This window comes from Erpetoichthys calabaricus, chromosome 8 (genome assembly GCF_900747795.2).
Source record: "Erpetoichthys calabaricus chromosome 8, fErpCal1.3, whole genome shotgun sequence".
NCBI lineage: Eukaryota > Metazoa > Chordata > Cladistia > Polypteriformes > Polypteridae > Erpetoichthys > Erpetoichthys calabaricus.
The window spans coordinates 4,118,384-4,140,189 of record NC_041401.2 but is presented as its reverse complement, the minus strand read 5'-3'; the positions used below and the strand labels follow the sequence as shown (position 1 = coordinate 4,140,189).

The following is a 21,806-nucleotide window of genomic DNA, read 5'->3' as shown; positions in this document are numbered from 1 at the left end:
TTACATGTGGAATTCAGAACCAACGGGAGGCGGGACAAAGATGATTGACAGACACAAACATAAAGAGAACTGCAGCAATCGAGGCCAATGCACAGAGGAGCTTCTGCAGGGCACAGTTTGACTGGAGCTTAGCAGTTGCCCCAACACAGCTCTTACCACCGCATTTATCTGTTTAACACATTTAGGTTCATATTGAAAATCACACTGGGATTTCTCACACGAGAGCGACTATATGGAGTCAATGGCCGCAGATTATTTGCAATAACTTTAGCAGATGTAGAAGGAGCCGTGTCTTGGATTCACTCAGGTCTATAGCACCGCTCTCAGTGTTGTGATGCTCCGGGTGATCTCGCTGAATCCCAGAGGTTCAAGATGATTAGCAGAATGGAATGTTGACCATGGCATCGACCCTCGCCTGGACCACCCTGTCCCCTCATTTTCAAACACTTTGATTGACTCACATTGGCATGAACTCTGCACAGATTAAGCGCTCGCTGACTCTGATTCTGTTCCCTTAAGTTCAACACTGCAAGAGACATTAAAAAACCTTCATATATTGGGAGCAGTCTGTTCTGGTGAGCGCTCATCATTAATGTCAGGTGTGGTGCAAGGAAGTTGCCCGGGTAGCCCTGTGCCCACCCACCTTTCTCCATGATCCACCTTGTTTTGTAGCTTAGCTTTTTTGTTATTATTATTTTTATCTATTGATTATAAAGATAGATAGACATTTAAGGCACTATATAATAGATAGATAGATAGATAGATAGATAGATAGATAGATAGATAGATAGATAGATAGATAGATATGTAAGGAACTATATAATAGATAGATAGATAGATATGTAAGGAACTGTATAATTAATGATAGATATTTAAGGCACTATATAATAGATAGATATAGATATGTAAGGCGCTATATAATTAAAATATAGATATTTAAGGCATTATATAATAGATAGATAGATATTTAAGGCACTATATAATAGATAGATATAGATATGTAAGGAACTATATAATAGATAGATAGATAGATATGTAAGGAACTATATGATAGATAGATAGATAGATAGATAGATAGATAGATAGATAGATAGATAGATAGATAGATAGATAGATATGTAAGGCACTATATAATTAAAATATAGATATTTAAGGCATTATATAATAGATAGATAGATATTTAAGGCACTATATAATAGATAGATATAGATATGTAAGGCACTATATTATTAAAATATAGATATTTAAGGCATTATATAATAGATAGATAGATATTTAAGGCACTATATAATAGATAGATATAGATATGTAAGGAACTATATAATAGATAGATAGATATGTAAGGAACTATATGATAGATAGATAGATAGATAGATAGATAGATAGATAGATAGATAGATAGATAGATAGATATGTAAGGAACTATATAATTAATAGATAGATATTTAAGGCACTATATAATAGATAGATATAGATATGTAAGGCGCTATATAATTGATAGCTAGATAGATATGTAAGGCACTATATAATTAAAATATAGATATTTAAGGCATTATATAATAGATAGATAGATATGTAAGGAACTATATAATAGATAGATAGATAGATATGTAAGGAACTATATGATAGATAGATAGATAGATAGATAGATAGATAGATAGATAGATAGATAGATAGATAGATAGATAGATAGATAGATATGTAAGGAACTATATAATTAATAGATAGATATTTAAGGCACTATATAATAGATAGATATAGATATGTAAGGCGCTATATAATTGATAGCTAGATAGATATGTAAGGCACTATATAATTAAAATATAGATATTTAAGGCATTATATAATAGATAGATAGATATGTAAGGCACTATATAATAGATAGATAGAGAGACATATAGATACTTTATTAATCCCCAAGGGAAAACTCACACACTCCAGCAGCAGAATACTGATAATAACAATATTAAATTAAAGAGTGACAACAATGCAGGTATAACAGACAATAACATTGTATAATTTTAACGTTTATCCCCCCGGTGGAACTGAATAGTTGCACAGTGTGATGGAGGAGCGATCTTCTCAGTCTGTCAGTGGAGCAGGACGGTGACAGCAGTCTGGAGATGATCCTGTTCAGTGGATGCAGTGGATTCTCCATGATTGACAGGAGTCTGCTCAGCGCCCGTCGCTCTGCCACAGATGTTAAACTGTCCAGCTCTGTGCCTACAATAGAGCCTGCCTTCCTCTCCAGTTTGTCCAGGCGTGAGGCGTCCTTCTTCTTTATGCTGCCTCCCCAGCACACCACTGCGTAGAAGAGGGCGCTCACCACAACCGTCTGATAGAACATCTGCAGCATCTTATTGCAGATGTTGAAGGACGCCAGCCTTCTAAGGAAGTATAGTTGGCTCTGTCCTTTCTTACACAGAGCATCAGTATTGGCAGTCCAGTCCAGTTTATCATCCAGCTGCACTCCCAGGTATTTATAGTTCTGCACCCTCTGCTCACAGTCACCTCTGATGATCACGGGGTCCATGATGGGTCTGGGCCTCCTAAAATCCACCATCAGCTCCTTGGTTTTGCTGGTGTTCAGGTGTAGATGGTTTGAGTCGCACCATTTAACAAAGTCCTTGATTAGGTTCCTATACTCCTCCTCCAGCCCACTCCTGATGCAGCCCACCATACCCATGTTGTCATTCTACTTTTGCACGTGGCAGGAGTCCGAGTTGTATTGGAAGTCTGATGTATATAGGCTGAACAGGACCGGAGAAAGTACAGTCCCCCGTGGCGCTCCTGTGCTGCTGACCACAATGTCAGACCTGCAGTTCCCGAGATGCACATACTGAGGTCCGTCTGTAAGATAGTCCACGATCCATGCCACCAGGTATGAATCTACTTCCATCTCTGTCATGCTTGCCCCTAAGGAGCAATAATAAAATAAAACACTAAGGTCTATGTGTGTGTGTCCAGGTACCTCTGAGCAATCTGATTGGTCGCTTTGGCTTTGAGGTGACTGCTAAGTTTGGCTTTGCCAACACAATCAAAAGTGGATGTGCAAGTGAGAGACACACAAGGAGGAGTTAAAGCGTAGGAGGCACGCTGAGAGTCGCCTTCAAAGATGGGTGGGAAGTATAAAAGTGGACAGGAGGTAGCAGGGCGTCTCGAAATGACAGTCTGAAAAGAAAACTTTACAGGAACAGAGAGAGTGCCGGTCAAAGAAATTCAGACACACGTGGATACCAAGGAAAGGAGCTGAAGGCACACGTAGGGCAAGAGGTACCAAATAATTCTAAATTGTTCTCTAAATTCTATATCCTGTCTTGGACAGGTGGAATGACTAAGTATATAATAAAACACCAAGGCCTGTTTGTGGATATCCAGTCCTTCTGAGCAATCTGATTGGTTGGTTTGGTTTGCTGATGCAATCAAAAGAAGAAGTGTGAGAGCGAGACACATGAGGAAGAGTATAAGCATAGGAGGCACGCTGAGAGTCGCCTTTAAAGATGGGTGGGAAGTATAAAAGCAGACAGGAGGTAGCAGGGCATCTCGAAACGACAGTCTGAAAAGAAAGCTTTACGGGAACAGAGAGAGTACCGGTCAAAGAAATTCAGACACACGTGGATACCAAGGAAAGGGGCTGGCTGAAGGTACATTTTCAAACATTCATCGATTGTCACTTTGTCATTCTGGTATATTGAAGTGTTGCTTGATGAAGGAGAAAAATAATAAATTGAAATGATTTTTGCACTGAAGAGTTTATGAAACCACCGTGTACAGCCAACGTCTTAAGTTAGCCCAATGGCAGCGCAAATGCAAAATATCGTGAAAATCGCTGTTTTTGCATGACTGGCGTGTACACAGACATCCAGACAGCTTACAATTGTATTTACACCGATGGCTCATTCAGTTATTTACCTGAGATACTCGTTAAGCTTACTGGCCTAAAGTTACTTGCATCTGTCTGATCTTCATTGTTATATAATGGGATGATACACTCACCGGCCACTTTATTGGGTACGCCTGTTCAACTTCAACTTGTTTTAATAAATAGTAAATATCTAACCAGCCAATCACATGGCAGAAACTCAATGCATTTTGGCCTGTAGGCCTCATCCGCATGACCTGCTGAAGTTCAAACTGAGTATCAGAATGGTGAAGAAAGGGGACTGAAGTGACTCTGAATGTGGCATGGCAGTTGGTGCCACATGGGCTGCTCTGAGCGTTTCACAAACTGCTGATCTACTGGGATTTTCACACACAACCATCTCTAAGGTTTACAGAGAGTGGTCCGAAAAAGGGAAAGTATCAGTGAGTGGCAGTTCTCTGGGCGAAAATGCCTTGTTGATGGCAGAGGTGAGAGGAGAATGGCCAGCCTGGTCTGAGCGGACAGAAAGGACACAGGAACTCAAATAAGCACTCGTTACAAGTGAGGTGTGCCGAGGAGCAGCTCTGAACACACGACACGTCAAACCTTGAAGCAGGTGGGCTACAGCGGCAGACCACCACACCGGCTGCCACTCCTATCAGCTAAGAACAGGTAACTGAGGCTACAATTCACACGGGCTCACCAGCATTGGACAACAGAAGATTGGAAAACATGTTGCCTGGTCTGAGTCTTGATTTCTGCTGCGACATTCGGATATTACGGTCAACAACATGAAAGCATCAATCCATCCTCCCTTTTATGAAAAGTTCAGGCTGATGGTGGTGGTGTAATGGTGTGGGGGATAATTTCTTGGCACACTTTTGGTCCACTTTGTACCAATTGAGCACCATTTCCAGCAGGATTACATGCCATGTCACAAAGCTCAGATCGTCTCAGACTGGTTTCTTGACCATGACAAGGAGTTCACTGGACTCAAATGGTCTCCACAGTCACCAGCCATCAATCTAGTAGAGCACTTTTGGGATGTGGTGGACCGGGAGATTCACTTCATGGATATGCAGCTAACAAATCTTCAGCAACTGCGTGATGTTATCATGTCATTAAGGACCAAATTCCCTAAAACACCTTGCTGAGTCTACGCCATGAAGAATTATGGCAGTTCTGAAGGCAAAAGGGGGTCCAACCCGGTATTAGCAAGGTGTACCTAATAAAGTGGCCAGTGTGCGCATTTGCTCACTTCCAGCCCCCAGGAATTCGCTCCGTGTACAGTAATATTTGAAAACAGCACCAATGATTTCTATCTGTACTCACTAAGCTCTCACTGATAAATGTTTTCTGGTCCATATGATTTGTTAGATTTCAGCCATTTTAATCCAAGCAGCTCTTCTCTCTCTACAGTTTTCTATTCACAGAGTATCTCCATGACAGTCCCTGTTACTGAGGCCATCAAATTCTTCACACGTGAAAACTTTCTTTTCTTTGGATGAATTTTGCGGCTCAATGTTTTTCTACGTTAACCCTATTTGCTTCAATTATATTCTGTTGCTTTGAAATAAAGGGAACTTGAGAAAAATGCAGATATAGAGTATTCGCCTGTACGTCACTGCCTGAATATTTCAGTTTATCCTTACACACTCCACTCCATGTCCTCCTTCTCCAAGACACACTAAATGTAATTGTAGCCTGACCCTCTTCTAACAGGTGTCACTCCTGCCACCCCCAGTGGGCTCCTGGCACAAAAACTGAGTAGCATCCACTTGCAGAGCCACAGCAACATACGTCACCGCAGCTGTAGACCCGCAGTTACAGACCCAGGAGTGACGTCACCATCGTGTCAGGACTGACTTCGAAAAATTACTTTTGGAAGGTTTCGGCAGGTCTCGGCAAAGACCGGAAAGTAACGTCGGGTCAAGGACCCGTTCAGAAATTAAGCGATTAAAAATGAGAAGGAAAAACAGAACATCAAACCAAATAATACGCATCAAGTTCAGAGGGTTTCTGCCATCACTAGTGGTAGTGCTGCTGCTTTGCAGTAAGGAGACTGTGGAAGATTGTGGGTTCGTTTCCCGGTTCCTCCCTGTATGGATAGCGCTTTGAGTACTGAGAAAAGCGCTATATAAATGTAATGAATTATTATTATTATTATCACGTCGTGTCATAATACAGATCGTTTCTGTGAAATACACCATTAACATTTACAGTGCATCCAGAAAGTATTCCCAGCGCTTCATCACTTTTTCCACATTTTGTTATGTTATAGCCTTATTCCAAAATGGATTAAATTCATTTTTGTCCTCAGAATTCTACACACAACACCCCATAATAACAACGTGAAAAAAGTTGACTTGATGTTTTCGCAAATTTATTAAAAATAAAAAAACTGAGAAATCCCATGTCCATAAGTATTCACAGCCTTTGCTCAATACTTTGTCGATGCCCCTTTGGCAGCAATTCCAGCCTCAAGTCTTGTTGAATATGATGCCACAAGCTTGGCACACCTATCCTTGGCCAGTTTGGCCCATTCCTCTTTGCAGCACCTCTCAAGCTCCATCAGGTTGGATGGGAAGCGTCGGTGCACAGCCATTTTAAGATCTCTCCAGAGATGTTCAATCAGATTCAAGTCTGGGCTCTGGCTGGGCCACTCAAGGACATTCACAGAGTTGTCCTGAAGCCACTCCTTTGATATCTTGGCTGTGTGCTTAGGGTCGTTGTCCTGCTGAAGGATGAACCGTCGCCCCAGTCTGAGGTCAAGAGCGCTCTGGAGCAGGTTTTCATCCAGGATGTCTCTGTACATTGCTGCAGTCATCTTTCCCTTTATCCTGACTAGTCTCCCAGTCCCACAGCATGATGCTGCCACCACCATGCTTCACTGTAGGGATGGTATTGGCCTGGTGATGAGCGGTGCCTGGTTTCCTCCAATCGTGACGCCTGGCATTCACACCAAAGAGTTCAATCTTTGTCTCATCAGACCAGAGAATTTTCTTTCTCATGGTCTGAGAGTCCTTCAGGTGCCTTTTGGCAAACTCCAGGTGGGCTGCCATGTGCCTTTTACTAAGGAGTGGCTTCGGTCTGGCCACTCTACCATACAGGCCTGATTGGTGGATTGCTGCAGAGATGGTTGTCCTTCTGGAAGGTTCTCCTCCCTCCACAGAGGACCTCTGGAGCTCTGAGTCAGAGTGACCATCGTGTTCTTGGTCACCTCCCTGACTAACGCCCTTCTCCCCCGATTGCTCAGTTTAGATGGCCGGCCAGCTCTAGGAAGAGTCCTGGTGGTTTCGAACTTCTTCCACTTATGGATGATGGAGGCCACTGTGCTCATTGGGACCTTCAAAGCAGCAGAAATTTTTCTGTAACCTTCCCCAGATTTGTGCCTCGAGACAATCCTGTCTTGGAGGTCTACAGACAATTCCTTTGACTTCATGCTTGGTTTGTGCTCTGACATGAACTGTCAACTGTGGGACCTTATATAGACAGGTGTGTGCCTTTCCAAATCAGGTCCAGTCAACTGAAGTTACCACAGGTGGACTCCAATGAAGCTGCAGAAACATCTCAAGGATGATCAGGGGAAACAGGAGGCACCTGAGCTCAATTTGGAGCTTCACCGCAAAGGCTGTGAATACTTATGGACATGTGCTTTCTCAATGTTTTTATTTTTAATAAATTTGCAAAAACCTCAAGTAAACTTTTTTCACGTTGTCATTATGGGGTGTTGTGTGTAGAATTCTGAGGAAAAAAATGAATTTAATCCATTTTGGAATAAGGCTGTAAGATAACAAAATGTGGAAAAAGTGATGAAGCGCTGGGAATACTTTCTGGATGCACTGTATGTTGTGCTCGGGTCTGTGGGGACCATTTAACATGTCGACAAAATTGAAATCATTAAGATCTGTGTTAATTGAAAATATTTTTTCATTTACATTCATGAAACGAAATTTACGAAACATGATACATACAGGGCGGCACGGTGGCGCAGTGGTAGCGCTGCTGCCTCGCAGTTAAAAGACCTGGGTTCGCTTCCCGGGTCCACCCTGCGTGGAGTTTGCATGTTCTCCCCGTGTCTGCGTGGGTTTCCTCCGGGCGCTCCGGTTTCCTCCCACAGTCCAAAGACATGCAGGTTAGGTGGATTGGTGATTCTAAATTAGCCCTAGTGTGTTCTTGGTGTGTGGGTGTGTTTGTGTGTGTCCTGCGGTGGGTTGGCACCCTGCCCGGGATTGGTTCCCTGCCTTGTGCCCTGTGTTGGCTGGGATTGGCTCCAGCAGACCCCCGTGACCCTGTGTTCGGATTCAGCGGGTTGGAAAATGGATGGATGGATGGATGATACATACAACAGTATATAAACATTTAAACATGACATTAAACAGATCTGACATTCTGCCCCTTCTTCCAGTTTACTCCCTTTATACAATACAATTTATTCTTGTACAGCCCAAAATCACACAAGGGGGGCCACAATGCGCTTTAACAGGCCCTGCCTCTTGACAACTCCCCACCCAGCCTTTACTCTTAAGAAGACAAGGAAAAACTCCCAAAAAATCCTTGTAGGGAAAAAATGGAAGAAACCTCCGGAAAGGCAGTTCAAAAAGAGATCCCTTTCCAGGTAGGCTGGGCATCAAGAAGAAGGGGGTCAATAAAATACAATACACAGAACAGAACAAATCCTTAATACAGTATAAAAATAAAAATTTTACAAGTATGGAGCACAATGTAATAGTAGAGAGTACCGAGAAGAGAAACAGAATAGATGAGGGTTAGTAACAAATTCTAACTCTCATGTTACTTCTGTTTTAGTGCTAATGACTAACAACAGAGATGCACAGTTAATCAGCAGCTCTAGTCAGGGTGTGCTAAACTGAAGTGGTGAGTCTTCAGTCTTCACACAAGGGGGGCTGAAATGGACTTTAGCAGGCCCTGCCTCTTGACAGCCCCCCCTCAGACTCGACTCTTAAGAAGACAAGGAAAAGCTCCCCAAAAAATCACTTGTGGGGAAAAAAATGGAAGAAACCTCGGGAAAGGCAGTTTAAAGTGAGACCCCATTCCAAGTAGGCTGGGGGTCAATACAATACAATACAATACACAGAACAGAACAAATCCTCAATACAGTATAAAAATACAAAATTTTAGAAATACGGAGCAGAATTTAACAGTAGATGATATTACATAATAAGATTTGGATTTGTTTAGAGTCCTGGAGACTTCGGCCATCAAGCTGCCTCCCCCATTTGGCCATTACATGGCTGAAACAGCACTGGGCCAGCTAATCCGATGAAAGGACCCCTCTTTCTCACGATTCCTGCAATCCTCCATCAGGGATGACTTTACCTTAGGCAGGCAAAACAACTTGGCAGGTGGGCCGTGGGCACCAAGTGCTACATTTGAGTACAGAGAAAGAAACCGAATAGGTGAGGGTTAGTAGCAAATTCTAACTATCATGTTACTTCTATTTTAGTGCTAATGACTAACAACAGAGATGCAGTCTGTACAGTTAATCCGTAACTCTAGTCAGGGTGTGCTAAACTGAAGTCGTGAGTCTTCAACCAGGATTTGAAAGCTGAGACCGAAGGGGCATCTCTTATAGTAGCAGGCAGACCACTCCACAGTTTAGGGAGGTCCTGTAACTAAAAGCTCGACCTCCCATTGTTATTTTATTAACCCTTGGAATCATAAACAGAACGGCATCTTGAGATCTTAATGTGCGCTCAGGTTTGTAAGTCATGATAATTTCAGATAAGTAAGCCGGACCTTGGCCATTTAAGGCTTTATATGTTAAAAGGAGGATTTTGAAATCTGCCCTAAACTTAACCGGGAGCCAGTGTAAGGACTTGAGGACTGGGGTTTTGTGTTTGTATTTTCTTGTCCTTTATCTGTGCAGGTACTTGGGGTATGCGTTTTTTTATCACAATTTATGTCATTTGTTCAAGATTTGTTTGTAGTATTATATGTTGTATTTTAGTCTGGATTATTGTCTTTTATTCTATTTGAATGTTTTGTACATCCTGTATTTATCTCTATTTAATGAAGATATCGGCCCTGTTCTTTCTGAATTTTGGGCATAGGAAGGGTGCTATATAAATAAATTGTGTTCTTATTAGTATTTTTATTTTTTTTCTTTTGATGGCCCATCGTTTATAATAATAAGTGACAAAAACTAGAGCAGTTCTGTATAAGGCAATTAATATCCAGCATAATTCAGTGTAGAATATCTATTGCCACTTTCTTCACATACGTGTTTAAAACTATTAGATTGGCTTAAATGTTCATTTTAAATTGGTTTAGAACAATATTGCATACGTGCGCAGTACATTTTAAAAAAATGTAACCACTTTTATTATTAATTATTTTACTAAACTCTAACGTGGTGTAAACATTGTAATTATATTGTATATTTCGTTTCGTGAATGTAAATGAAAAACTATTAACGCAGATCTTAATGATTTCAATTTTGTCGACACGTTAAATGGTCCAACAGACCCGAGCACAACATAAATATTAATAGTGTATTTCACAGAAACGATCCGTATTATGACACGACGTGATGGCAGAAACCCTCTGAACTTCACAATGATGCGTTTTATTTGGTTTGATGTTCTGTTTTTCCTTCTCATTTTTATCGCTTAATTTCTGAACGGGTCCTTGACCCAGCGTTACTTTTTGGGCTTTGCCGAGACCTTCCTAAAGTAATTTTACAAAGTCAGTCCTGACACGATGGTGACGTCACTTCCGGGTGTGTAACTGCGGGTCTACAACTGCGGTGACGTACGGTACTGTGGCTCTGCAAGTGGATATTATTGTCAAAACTGAGGTCATCTTGCTTAATCAGGCCCATAGACTCCGCCCTCCACCCAGCTCTAGGGCCCAATTGGGCACCTGACCATGAGGGTGGCGCCCCTCGAAGTTACACGTAGTGCTTTCAGAGATTTCACTTCCAGGTCACCATGGGTTTCTAACCATTTCATCAACCCCTGCCAGCCCATACTGGCACGTAGCAGTGCCCACTGACCTCCAGTGTGTTCTTCCCCACCCCTCACTCTTTTTCTAAGGCCTCTAATGGCATTCACACCTGACCCCTACCACCCAGGTTGCTCTTAAGAGGCATGTTCTACTCATTCATTTTTCTAAATCCATTTTTCCATTACAGGGTCACAGGGAGCAGAAGCGTATCCTGGTAGCCTCGGGCACAAGACAAGAACCAACTCTGGACAGGATGCCAGTCGATCACAGGGCACACCCATGCACATACCCAACCAGGGGTAATTGAGAGTTGCCGGTTAGCCAAACTGCACACCTTTCGGATGTGAGAGGAGAGCACCTGGAGAAAACGTCACACGGACACTGGGAGAACACACAGGAGATGAGCAGGTGGGGAACTGAATCAAGACCCCCACAGCTGTTAGCACTGGCAACACCAGGCCACCTGAATTCATGGTCCACAGAACTTGACTCACAATGCACTCGGTCCATTTTCAGATGTTTGTTTGAAATTTTGTTTAAAAAAAAAATCAGAAGAACAGAATTGTGTCGCACGTTTATCGTCACAAAAAGACACAATGCTTAAGAAGTGCTAATTTTTTTTTCTTTTTGGAAAGTTTGTTTCTTTGTTTGTGTCACCTCAACCCAAAAGTCCCCAAACCATCTTTGAGTTCTCTGCCCTCTGCATTGTGCCGCAGTCACCTTTCTAATGTGTTGTTTGGTGTGAATGATGCTCACCTGAAGATGTTAAATGTCTTCTCACCAGACCTGCTTTACTGGGAAAATAAAACGTGTTGGAACCGATGAGCGTCTGTGGCACTTTATTGTGACTGATCTGTGTGCACGATTTGGACTCTTTGGTGTACATTGGTCCACGGTAGCAGGAACATCCAGCACTTTGGGTTAATGCTAAGCCAGGGTCTGCGTTCTAGACCTTCATTCAGGGGCCACATGGAAAACTGACAGCTCATTACTGGTGTAAGTGGCGGTCTAACTAATGTTCTGACCTTTTTATCAAGCCAAATGTCACATAGGAACAATTCTGAGAAGAACAGACCACTACGCCTAACAAGCTTGTCAATCCTATTCAACTATTTTCAATAAAATAACATCAAGTCAATATCTGAAGGTCCCTTAAGTCCTGATATAAAAGTGCTTATGCTTGGAAACATGCGAAAGTCGGACTTTATAGACTTGGTGTGAAAATTGGCGTAACGTTATGAGAAATTCTGACCATTGCAGTAGTGTGGGGAAGCAGGGGCAGAGTCATGGGCGGAGTTTGAAATTTAGGCTTGGGAGGGACAGACAAACCATTGAAAATGATGGCATATTTTAGAGTCTCAACCTCAATGATTACTATTTACATCACAAATAAATATTATTAAGAGGGACACTCAAAAAGTTTACCCACTTCTTTTTAAACTCTATTTATTAAGAATTTCAAAAACAAATGACATCACTTTTCTACATAGTCACCTTCCTTTGCAATGCAAATTTTCCAGTCACATGACACTCTCAGAGACAACCAATTACTGCTTTTCCTGTCTTCACCGTTTCCAATGAAAATATAAAAATGGGGAAACTTTTTGAACCTCCCTCGTAATATTAACGTACAGTGGTGCCGTGAAGGGCGGCACGGTGGCACAGTGGGTAGCGCTGCTGCCTCGCAGTTGGGAGACCTGGGGACCCGGGTTCGCTTTCCAGGTCCTCCCTGTGTGGAGTTTGCATGTTCTCCCCGTGTCTGCGTGGGTTTCCTCCCACAGTCCAAAGACATGCAGGTTAGGTGGATTGGCGATTCTAAAGTGGCCCTAGAGTGTGCTTGGTGTGTGGGGGTGTTTGTGTGTGTCCTGCGGTGGGTTGGCACCCTGCCCAGGATTGGTTCCTGCCTTGTGCCCTGTGTTGGCTGGGATTGGCTCCAGCAGACCCCTGTGACCCTGTGTTCGGATTCAGTGGGTTGGAAAATGGATGGATGGATGGTGCAGTGGATTTTGTTCTGGAAATGTGCTTGTAATCTAAAGCACGAATTATCAAATAACATCAAGTCAATATCTAAAGATATATAAAACGTGCTTATGCTTGGAAACATGCAAAAGTCCAGATATGAATATCAAAGCGAATTTCCCCATAACAAATAATTCTTTCCACAACCCAAAACTATTCATATGAAAATGATTAATACAAAATATAAAGTAAAAATACATAAAACCTGGCAAGGACAGGAGTTACTCTGAACAGTCATAATGGGGTCAGAGGAGGGAGGTCGTGTTTTACTAGCATGCTGGAATTCTATGAGGATACCACCAGAGTGGAGCAGATGATATCATTGATTTGGACTTTCAGAAAGCATTTGATGAGGTGCCACATGAGAGGGTGGGCATCAAACTTAAAGAAGTCGGAGTTCAGGGTGATGTTTTTAGATGGGTGCAGAATTGGCTCAGACACAGGAAGCGGAGGGTGATGGTGTGAGGAACCTCATCAGAATTGGCCAATGTTAAGAGTGGTGACCAGCAGGGGGCAGTGCTGGGGCTGCTGCTATTTTTAATATCTATAAATGATTTAGATAGGAATATAAGTAACAAGCTGGTTAAGTTTGCAGATGATATCAAGACAGGTGGACTAGCAGATAATTTGGAATCTGTTATATCATCACAGAAGGACTTGGATTGCAAACAGGCTTGGGGCAGATTTGTGGCAGATGAAATTTAATGTCAGTAAATGTAAAGAATTACACATAGGAAGTAAAAATGTGAGGTTTGAATACACAATGGGGGTCAGAAAATTGAGAGTCCACCTTATGAGAAGGATTTAGGAGTCATAGTGGACTCTAAGCTATCAACTGTCAGTGTTCAGAAGCCATTAAGAAGGCTCACAGAATGTCAGGTTATATAGCGCCTTGATGTGTGAAGTACAAGTCACAGGAGGTTCTACTCAGGCTTTATAACACACTGGTGAGGCCTCATCTGGAGTACTGTGTGCAGTTTGGGTCTCCATAAAGACACAGCAGCACTAGAGAAAGTCCAGAGAAGAGCGACTAGGCTGATTCAGGGCTACAGGGAATGAGTTATAAGGAAAGATTAAAAGAAGATGAAGAGGAGACCTGACTGAAGTGTTTAAAATGATGAAGGGAATTAGTCCAGTGGATCGAGACGGTGACTTCATCAAGAACATCGGGACACAGTTGTAAACTTGTGAAGAGGAAATTTCACACAAACGTTAGGAAGTTTTTCTTTACACAAAGAACGATTAGACACGTGGAATAAGCGAGCAAGTAGTGTGGTAGACAGTCAGACTTCAGAGACTTTCAGAACTCGACTTAAGAAATAAGTGGATAGGACTGGCGAGCTTTGTTGGGCTGAATGGCCTGTTCTCGTCTGGAGTGTTCTAACGTTCTAATGTTCTAAAAACAAATTCACCTGCACTTTACCTTTGAAAAGAATCGTGGCTGGTGTGAGGGAGATGAGAGAGAGGAGGAGGAAGAGGACGGTTATCATGTAGGACGACTTTCACTCTAACTAACGGAACCCCTGCTATCTGTCGGCTCACTAGAATCTTCTTCTTTTTTTGTGACTTTAACAAGGAGATTCTCCAATGACAGTTACTTTTGCCTGAAGCGTCACTGCACTTGGACACAAAATTTTAAAAAATGCTTTACGCATTGTAAGGTTTCTAAACTCTTTTGGGATTTCACCCAACGGGACGACACGAGGATGAGCGTCCCGAAGCAATCACAGGCTCCCAGCGCTGTAGCAGTTCGCCGCAAAAGTGAATCCGAAAAGATCTCGGACATGCTGTAAGTGCCTGCCATCGATGGGTGATACAAGGAACATTATAAATGCGCAGGGCACAGTACAACCTGGCCATGACCCTGCCGGATTGCTGTGTCTGTGTATCGGAGAGTGGCAGATCCCGCTACAATGAATAACCATGCTGTTCCTGTTTCAAGCTGAATAAAAGCTGGTCTCGCTAAAGTACTGAGAGTCAGCTTTGTGTTTTGGGATGCAAGACAGGGACTCAAACGTTACAACACACACACACGTGGTCACCATGCTGTACACAGTAGACGCTCGTATGGATGTTGACTATATGAATAAAGCACGCCGATTGAGGCTGAGCATCAGAGACCCACAATCCCACAGCGAGAGAGAGAACCACCATCGGCTCAGTTGTGATCACGTGACGCTCGGCAGACAATGCGTATACGTACTACTCATATTACAAGACCTCGCTTGTTTATCAAGTCAAAATATATTAGAAATTTTAGCTTGTCCTGCAAAACACTCGTAGACCAAGTTACTCGCAATCCAAGGTTTTACTGTATTTCTAATGGGGCTATTGACATGACATTTACACCTGATGTGGGGAACAACCCAAGAAATCTCCGCATACAAACAAAACAAATAAGTCCATAAATTAATGTGTAATAAAGTGGAATGACCCAGGGAATAAGTATTCATACTCGGTAGAAAAGCCTTTGTTGGTGCTGACAGCTCCTGTGTGGAGAAATGAGTCGCATGCATTGCTCAGGTGGGATTTTGGCCCAAACTGTCTTCAAATCTGGAAGGTTCTGGGGACCTCCATGTATGAACTCTGATCTTCAGTTCTTTCCATAGATTTTCAGGTCGGGTGATTGACTCGGCTGTTCTAGCAGCTTCTTTAGTTTCTTTCTCTGAAACCGATTGAGAGTTTCTTGTGTTGGCTGTGTGTTTGGGATCCTTGTGTGGGGAACAACCCGGACACAGACAGGTAGACATGTTTTAAAGTCACCACACACGTTTATTTACACTTCTGTATACAGTACTGTGCAAAAGTTTTAGGCAGGTGTGAAAAAATGCTGTAAACAAAGAATGTTTTCACAAATGGAAGTGTTAATCATTTATTTTCATCAATCAACAAAATGCAGTGAATGAACAAAAGAGAAATCAATATTTAGTGTGACCACCCTTTGCCTTCAAAACAGCATCAATTCTTCTAGGTACACTTGCACACAGTTTTTGAAGGAACTCGGCTGGTAGGTTGTTCCAAACATCTTGGAGAACTAACCCCAGATCTTCTGTGGATGTAGGCTTCCTCACATCCTTCTGTCTCTTCATGTAATCCCAGACACACTCGATGATGTTGAGATCAGGGCTCTGTGGCGGCCATACCATCACTTCATACCAGGACTTCTTGTTCTTCTTTACGCTGAAGATAGTTCTTAATGACTTTGGCTGTATGTTTGGGGTCGTTGTCCTGCTGCAGAATAAATTTGGGGCCAATCATACACCTCCCTGATGGTATTGCATGATAGATAAGTATCTGTCTGTATTTCTCAGCATTGAGAACACCATTAATCCTGACCAAATCTCCAACTCCATTTGCAGAAATGCAGCCCCAAACGTTCAAGGAACCTCCACCATGCTTCACTGTTGCCTGCAGACACTCATTATTGTACCGCTCTCCAGCCCTTTGATGAACAAACTGCCTTCTGCTACAGCCAAATATTTCAAATTTTGACTCATCAGTCCAGAGCACCTGCTGCCATTTTTCTGCACCCTAATTCCTATTTTTGTGCATACTTGAGTCGCTTGGCCTTGTTTCCATGTTGGAGGTATGGCTTTTTGGCTGCAACTCTTCCATGAAGACCACTTCTGGCCAGACTTCTCCAGACAGTAGATGGGTGTACCTGGGTCCCACTGGATTACGCCAGTTCTGAGCTGATGGCACTGCTGGACATCTTCCGATTTCGAAGGGTAATAAGCTTGATGTGTCTTTCATCTGCTGCACTAAGTTTCCTTGGCCGACCACCGCATCTACGATCCTCAACGTTGCTCGTTTCTTTGTGCTTCTTCAAAAGAGCTTGAACAGCACATCTTGAAACCCCAGTCTGCTTTGAAATCTTTGTCTGGGAGAGACCTTGCTGATGCAGTAGAACTACCTTGTGTCTTGTTGCTGTGCTCAATCTTGCCATGACATGAAACTGTCTTCCACAAGCTCACCTTGGTAGCAGAGTTTGGCTGTTCCTCCCCCAGTTTGAAGCTGTTTCTGTTTCAGTTAATGACTGTGTTTCAACCTACGTGTGACATTGATGATCATTAGCACCTGTTTGGTAGAACTGGTTGATCAGACACCTGACTAGAATCCTACAAAATCCCTGACTTTGTGCAAGTGGACCTATAAGAATTGATGCTGGTTTGAAGGCAAAAGGTAGGAACACCAAATGTTGATTTGATTTAGATTTTTCTTTTGTTCGCTCACTTTGCATTTTGTAAATTGATAACAATAAACAATCATTATTTATATTTCTCTTTACAGCATTTTTTCACACCTGCCTAAAACTTTTGCACAGTACTGTATATCAGTGATCACGCACAACCCAGTGCCACAGCACCAATCACCCCAAAGTCCAGGCCAACAGTCCAACGCCTCACATTCTTCAGGCCACTTCCTTGCCCCTCCAAGACCTTCTCTTTCTCCTCACCCGACTCCAGCCATCGTATGGAGGGAGGCGGCCCCTTTTATAATCACCCGGATGTGCTCCAGGTGCCTCCCGACAATCTTCCGCCGGCACTCCCCAGTGTGGCAGAAGTGCCGGCTGCATACCTGGAAGCACTTCGGGGGTCCCTGGTCTTCTTCTCCTCAGCACTTCCGCCACACCAGGGCTCCAAAGGCATTGGGGTGCCCCCGGCAGTGACCATGGGCCCCTACAGGGTTGAGCTTCAAAGCTCTGTACCCGTGGTCCCCAAAGCCACCAGGGTGGTCGCCCCCTCATGGTCTAGAGGAGGCATAAGCCCTCCTCTGGTCCTGTTGGGCGTCCCGGCTGGGTACCATCCCCAGCCCCGTGCCACACTTGTCTTGCTGAAATGTCCGGCATCCTGGTAGATGGCAGCAGATTCTTATCATGAATGTCCCTCTACATTTCTCCATTCATCCTTCCTTCAATTAGATGAAGTCTGTCAGTATTTTGGGGTGTTTTTGGGGTGATGATGTGCAGCGCCATTTCTCCTCCAGTGACATTCAAAGAGTTCAATTTTGCTCTCCTCTGAACGGACTCTGTTCTCCCGTTGGCTTGTCCAAATGTTTTCATTGAGTTTCAATGTGCTTTTTCTTCAGTCTTGCACGGTGAGTGTGTGTAGAGGCCATGGCGGTGGAGGGCATGACTTACTGGACCTGCTCACTGCAGGTCTTTCTGAAGCTTTTGGCAAGTGGTCTTTGGCTCTTCTGATTATTCTTTTGACAGAAATCTTGCGAGGAGCACCTGGTGGTGGCCGGTTTATGGTGAAATGATGTTCTTTCCACTTCTAGATTATGGACCCAACGGTTCTCACTGGAACATTGAGAAGTTTAGAAGTACGTACAGGGTAGAATTCAAAAGTAATGAGCCTCATTTTGTTCTGACGCGAACGTACCTCGCCGCGCGCCCCACTTGCCAGCGACGGCGACAGTGGGTGTTGGCTTCACAACGCAACGGAGCTCCTACTGCTCCGGAGCGGTAGGATCGGCCTTGACGGGAACCCCTGTGCGGTAGTGCGTTACACGGCGGAATGGAAAGTTCGTTAGAGCAACGGTACGCGTTGAAGACGAAGACCATGCTTATTGCCTTCTTCGGAGTGAAGGGACATCAAGGACAGCTGGAAGCTTCACCACGATAACGCGCCCAGCCACACCGCCTTCATCGTGAGCGCCTACCTGGCCCGGGTGAACGTTCCGGTGGTCCTCCAGCCTCCCTACAGTCCGGACGTGTCGCCTTCTGACTTCTTCTTGTTTCCGCGCTTAAAATCAGCGCTGAAAGGAAAATGCTTCGACTCGATCGAGGACATCCAAGCAAATGTCAAGGCAGCCCTTGCAGCCATCCCGGAATAGGCCTACGTGGACGCCTTCGAGTCATGGAAAAGCCACCTACAAAAGTGTATTGATGCAGGAGATGCCTATTTTGAAGACTATTAATTAGTTGTACCGATTTGCTCAATAAATTTGTCTTTTTGAAAAAAGGCTCATTACTTTTGAATCCTTCCCTGTATGTCACCAATGCCATCAGTAAGGTTGTGAAGGTCTTGAGAGAGCTCTGTGCTTTTTCCCATCATGAGATGCTTCTTGTGTGACACCCTGGTAATGACAGGCCATCAATTAGGACTAAAGACAAACTGGTGAGGAAGGCAGGCTCTATTGTTGGCATGGAGCTGGACAGTTTAACATCTGTGGCAGAGCGAAGGGCGCTCAGCAGGATCCTATCAATTATGGAGAATCCACTGCATCCACTAAATAATGTCATCTCCAGACAGAAGAGCAGCTTCAGCGACAGACTGCTGTCACTGTCCTGCTCCACAGACAGATTGAGGAGATCGTTCCTCCCCCAAACTATGCGACTCTTTAATTCCACCGGGGGGGTAAACATTAATATTTAAAATTATACATAATTATTGTCTGTTTTTTTTTTTTCACCTGTATTATTATCATTCTTTAATTTAATATTATTTATTGTATCAGTATGCTGCTGCTGAAGAATGTGAATTTCCCATCGGGATTAATAAAGTATCTATCTATCTATCTATCTATCTATCTATCTATCTATCTATCTATCTATCTATCTATCTATCTATCTATCTATCTATCTATCTATCTATCTATCTATCTATCTATCTATCTATCTATCTAAAGCAGCTGATGTTCAGTAGCACTGACGGGGGGCTATCAGGATTGACAGACGTCAGCTGCTTTCTTGGCTTTCCAAGCCTTTTTGCATCTCCTTTTCTTCTCCCTGTGCCATTCCACTTTATTACACATAACTTATGGACTTATTTGCTTTGATTTCTTTGTATGTGTGGATTACTTGGGTTGTTAGCGACTTCTGGTAAGAATTTCATGTCAATAACCCCATTAGAAATATATTTACTGTGAAACACGTCAACGCATTCAACATTAATTTTCCCCGCTGTATGTGTTGTAGGTCCAAGTCTTTAGAGTCCTGGTGCTTCCTGTCTTGCTGTATGGTTGTGAGACATGGACGCTATCCAGTGACCTGACACGAAGACTGGACTCCTTTGGTACTGTGTCTCTCTGGAAAATCCTTGGGTACCGTTGGTTTGACTTTGTGTTGCTCATGGAGTCCCGAATGAGGCACATGACCTGCATGGCACTACGGCCATGTGGCTCATTCCCCAAGGGTGATCCGGCTCGTAAGATCCTCATTGTTGGGGACCGAGTGGCTGGACCAGGCCAAGAGGTCGCCCATGTAACACCTGGCTGCGGCAGATAGAGGGTCATTTCTGGAGGGTGGGAATGGACTGCGAGCTGTTTCAACGTGTAGTGGGTGTATCAACACGCTGTACCAGTGCATGCTCCCCAACTTGACTTGATGTGCCATTCGAGGTGCATTCACATGCACATATTTACAAGGTGATTGTGATTTTTAAACGGTAAATTGCACAGCAATGTGCCTAAGTTTTATAAATTGGATTTATTTTTTGGGGTACACCTTTTCCTATCTTATTGGTGTGCACATATTTTCACATTCGAATCCACACAGATTTATTAATAAGTCCCCTTTTATCTTGGAGCTGGGAGTACCAAAAATCAACTAGCACAGCTCCCAGGAACCTCAAAAGGGTTGCTCTACGACACTACAACTCCCAGCATGCCCTGTCGGTGTCCATTAGTGTATACGACTCCAGGGGTGCTGCTACCTAGCAGTCTGGTGGAGCATGTAGCTTGAACAATTCAGCTCCCACTATCCTTCCTTCAAGCTGGCCTCCCAGCCAGGTAATGTGTAATCCTGCTGGGTAATCAGCGTACCCACTCTTTAGAGGGCATCCTATGCCTAGATCCTTGTGTATGCAGGGAGACTCCTGCCTCTTTATGCCTGTTTTCTAGCTGGGTCTCCCAGCCAGGTGTGGGAAGGGAGTCCATTCTGAGCTGGTCATCCATTACACCAAACATCAAGAGGTGTCAAATGGTACATCATATGTGGGGGGTTCCTCATACGGGTGAGTCGGGAGGTGCCAAACAAAAGAAAAACATAAAAATAAAAACTCCTTTGGTAGGAATTCTTAATATCGCAAAACACATGTTTAGGATGTTATGAGCATTATGACAGGAATCTGATAATTGGATTGTATGACACCAGTATTTTGAAGTTTGGTTTATAAATGGTTTTGATTTTGTCTGCTGTTGTTCAAATTGGGTCTCATTCAAGCCCACTGTATCAGGAACTTTGTTCTACCGATTCTCCATAAAGGCTTCACACACTAAAGATTCTCATCCAGCACTACAAAAGACGCTGGGTGAGTAGCAGATGCAGAAATGATCATTTTTGGGTAGACTATTTAAAAATCAGAATAAATAATATTGTTTGAGTCCCCTCATCAAATGCTTTAATTGCTTACAGTCATGAAATCAAAAATATCTGAACGTCTCCAGCGTGCCTTTAGGGTGGTCTGTCTGATTCACAAAGGTCCAAGAAAGACTCCAGTTGGGAGGCCGTCAGTGCAGGTTTTCATTCCAGCCACTTTCTCATTTGGGAACCGCTGCTAATTGAGCCAATTTCTTTTCTGTTACTTTAAGTGACTTTCTTTTTAAGATTTTAAATTCTTTTATCTCCTTCTTTGTCAGCTAACTCCGGGGTCTCAGCTTCGGGGGGGGCACTATTCCTACTTCAGCCAGTCAGCCATTACCCAACCCATTATATCCTAACACAGGGTCATGGGGGTCTGCAGGAGCCAATCCCAGCCAGCACAAGGCAGGAACAAATTCCAGGGCAGGGCGCCAGCCCACTGCAGGGCATTTATACTTCAGCCAATTTATTAATTAGAATAACGTACAATATTTAATTCAATGGCTTGCTGAAGGTCTTACTTTACCACCTGTCACAAAATGACCATAAGACATGGAAATGGTTTGGGGCAGCCACCTGTATAATTTTTATCCCAGTTACAAAACTGTGTCAAAGGAACAGACATGTTAACACAACTTAGTCCAAAACAGA

The 21,806-nt window shown here is 43.3% G+C and overlaps 1 protein-coding gene across 1 annotated transcript in view; it reads left to right on the top strand.

The window, feature by feature from the left end:
• Window positions 1-21,806, top strand: part of ccdc141 (coiled-coil domain containing 141) — a 160,547-nt gene that overhangs the window by 131,663 nt on the left and 7,078 nt on the right. Inside the window, exons 28-29 of the mRNA XM_051930465.1 lie at window positions 11,019-11,130; window positions 18,066-18,175. Of these exons, the coding sequence (XP_051786425.1) occupies window positions 11,019-11,130; window positions 18,066-18,175 (222 nt within the window). The remainder of the gene's footprint in view (window positions 1-11,018; window positions 11,131-18,065; window positions 18,176-21,806) is intronic.